The following is a 2,076-nucleotide window of genomic DNA, read 5'->3' as shown; positions in this document are numbered from 1 at the left end:
GGAGACAATTTTGATTTACATAGCATTTTCTACAGCGAATATTTCACGACAGTAGTACATCAAGGAAGTTCCAGGTGAAGATGTTCTGGTAATCCATATTGGTTCCTTCTATTTTAGTGGGGGACAAAAAGGTCTTGAATTATATAAACAGACTACAGGGTGTTCTATAAGTCCGAAATCAGAGGGTTAACGTATATTTTTACAAACCATGATGTATCTGAGCAAGGAAGAAAGGATCCAAATAATTCTACTCATAGGAAATCGAAGTCAAAGAGAATCCGCTGTTGAATTTAACAGACTGCATCCAGACCGCGAGCCAATAACACAGAGCTGTGTTAGCAGAGTTGCTGCAAAGTTTAAGGAAACAGGATCCATACAAGATAAATTATGCAGTGGACCTTCAAGGAGATCAACTGATGATGATCCGGCGACTGCTATCCTTGCTCATTTTAACAGAAGTCCCAAAAAGTCTCTTTGCCAATTGTCCACTGAAACAGGAATGTCAAAAAGTAGCATCCTTCGCATTCTTAAGACTCACAAGTGGCATCCATATAAACTTCAACTCCTACAGAAATTAAGCGAAGATGATCCCAACCGACGGATGGAATTTTGTGAATGGACTTTGACAATGTTCTTGGAATGACAATTTTCCATCTACGTATAATTAACCTTCAAAGCGTTCCAGTTTTTAATAAAGATATTCAATAAAGAATATAGTATTAGTATTAGTATTAGTAACGGCCGCATGGTGCAAGAAAGCCTATGGCTTATGCTGCACCAGCCAAAAAAAAAAAAAAAAAAAAAAAAATAAGAATATACAAATAATATATACAAAAAAAAAATATATATATATATATATAAAGAATATACAAATGACACTGAATCATTTATCAGGAAATGAGCATTATACACCCGCTCATAAATGTCAATGGCTTTGGTAAAAGCATGAATATTTTATGCAATCCATATTTTTTATTGCGTTTTGATGCAATCCATAGGTTGCATCAAAATGCACCCATATTTTCTCAGTTATCAGCTAGAGCGAGCATTTAAATATACAGTGTACAGAGGAAGCTGTCAGCAGTGCAATGATGTGCATTCCCAATTTTATGCAACGTCTACTTAAATCTTTAAAACCACACGCATTTTGAGGTATGATTATCAATGTACCTGATAAATAATTCATACCTCAGTTCCCCTATTTCCACGTCGTACAGTCATTTATTCACAATAGAGTACACTGGCCTGAGAACCGTTTTGGCAGATTCTCAGTACATAAGTATTGCTTATTTGTAGTGCAATACCGAGGCACCCCCTCACGAAGTGTTATGTATACCTTACTATTTTTGCGTAAATGGTGGCCAGACATTTATAGTCATAGTCATGAAGTTTCTTCCTCGACACTGTCTGCGTCGATACATGGGTGAACTCCGCTTCTTCTCGTATCCTACTGCCCGAGCATCTATGGCGATATCTACCTTCCGTGAGGTCGCCTATTGAAGACTAAGCACTGCCCTTTCGATCACCTGTAATGACTTTAATAGCACGTGACCTAATGACCCCGAAAGGAAAAAAAACTCAGATTTTATATCTATCGTCTGGTATTTGAGAGTTTAATGTCACATAAATAGTTTCATAAACATGGAAAAGTGTTTGAGTTTCTTTTTTTGGATCATCTTGTTTGGCTATCACCTTCCATTTTTGAAATTTTGTAAATATTTCATCAAAATCATTTATTTTATTAATAAATTATTAAATAATTTGAACCAAAGACCAGTTCAACTAACTGTTGATTTTGTTTCGAGACAAGGCTCGATTTGTAACATTATATACACACTATATAGTCAAAAGTATATGGACTCTCCTGGGATTTCTGAAAAATTACCATACTCGCAATCCACGTGTCAGGAATAGGTATAAAAGTAACTGCGTTCATGCTAGAAGCAAAATGATCAACAAAATACAACGGATTGGTTTAGCTTTGCTACTTCCAAGGGGAATCATCAAAGGATGCCATATTAGCACTCAATCTGCTTGTGCTATTGCTGCAAAATTGCAACGTCTACAATGGTGGCT

The 2,076-nt window shown here is 36.1% G+C and overlaps 1 protein-coding gene across 1 annotated transcript; it reads left to right on the top strand.

Moving 5' to 3' along the window:
• The first annotated feature begins 208 nt into the window (after positions 1–208).
• On the top strand, positions 209–643 carry LOC150088898 (uncharacterized). Its single transcript, XM_090370350.1, has one exon. The coding sequence runs from the start codon at positions 209–211 to the stop codon at positions 641–643; it is 435 nt and encodes a 144-aa protein (XP_090226476.1).
• Positions 644–2,076: the final 1,433 nt, after the last annotated feature.

Source organism: Mastigoproctus giganteus, chromosome 3 (assembly GCF_048544385.1).
Source record: "Mastigoproctus giganteus isolate SK-2022 chromosome 3, ASM4854438v1, whole genome shotgun sequence".
Lineage (NCBI taxonomy): Eukaryota > Metazoa > Arthropoda > Arachnida > Uropygi > Thelyphonidae > Mastigoproctus > Mastigoproctus giganteus.
Note: the sequence above shows the minus strand (reverse complement) of the source record. Positions and strands in the feature narration are given on the sequence as shown.

Bases quoted from the DNA above. Each gene is read 5' to 3' on its own strand.
- LOC150088898 (XM_090370350.1), top strand. From the start codon at position 209: ATGATGTATCTGAGCAAGGAAGAAAGGATCCAAATAATTCTACTCATA.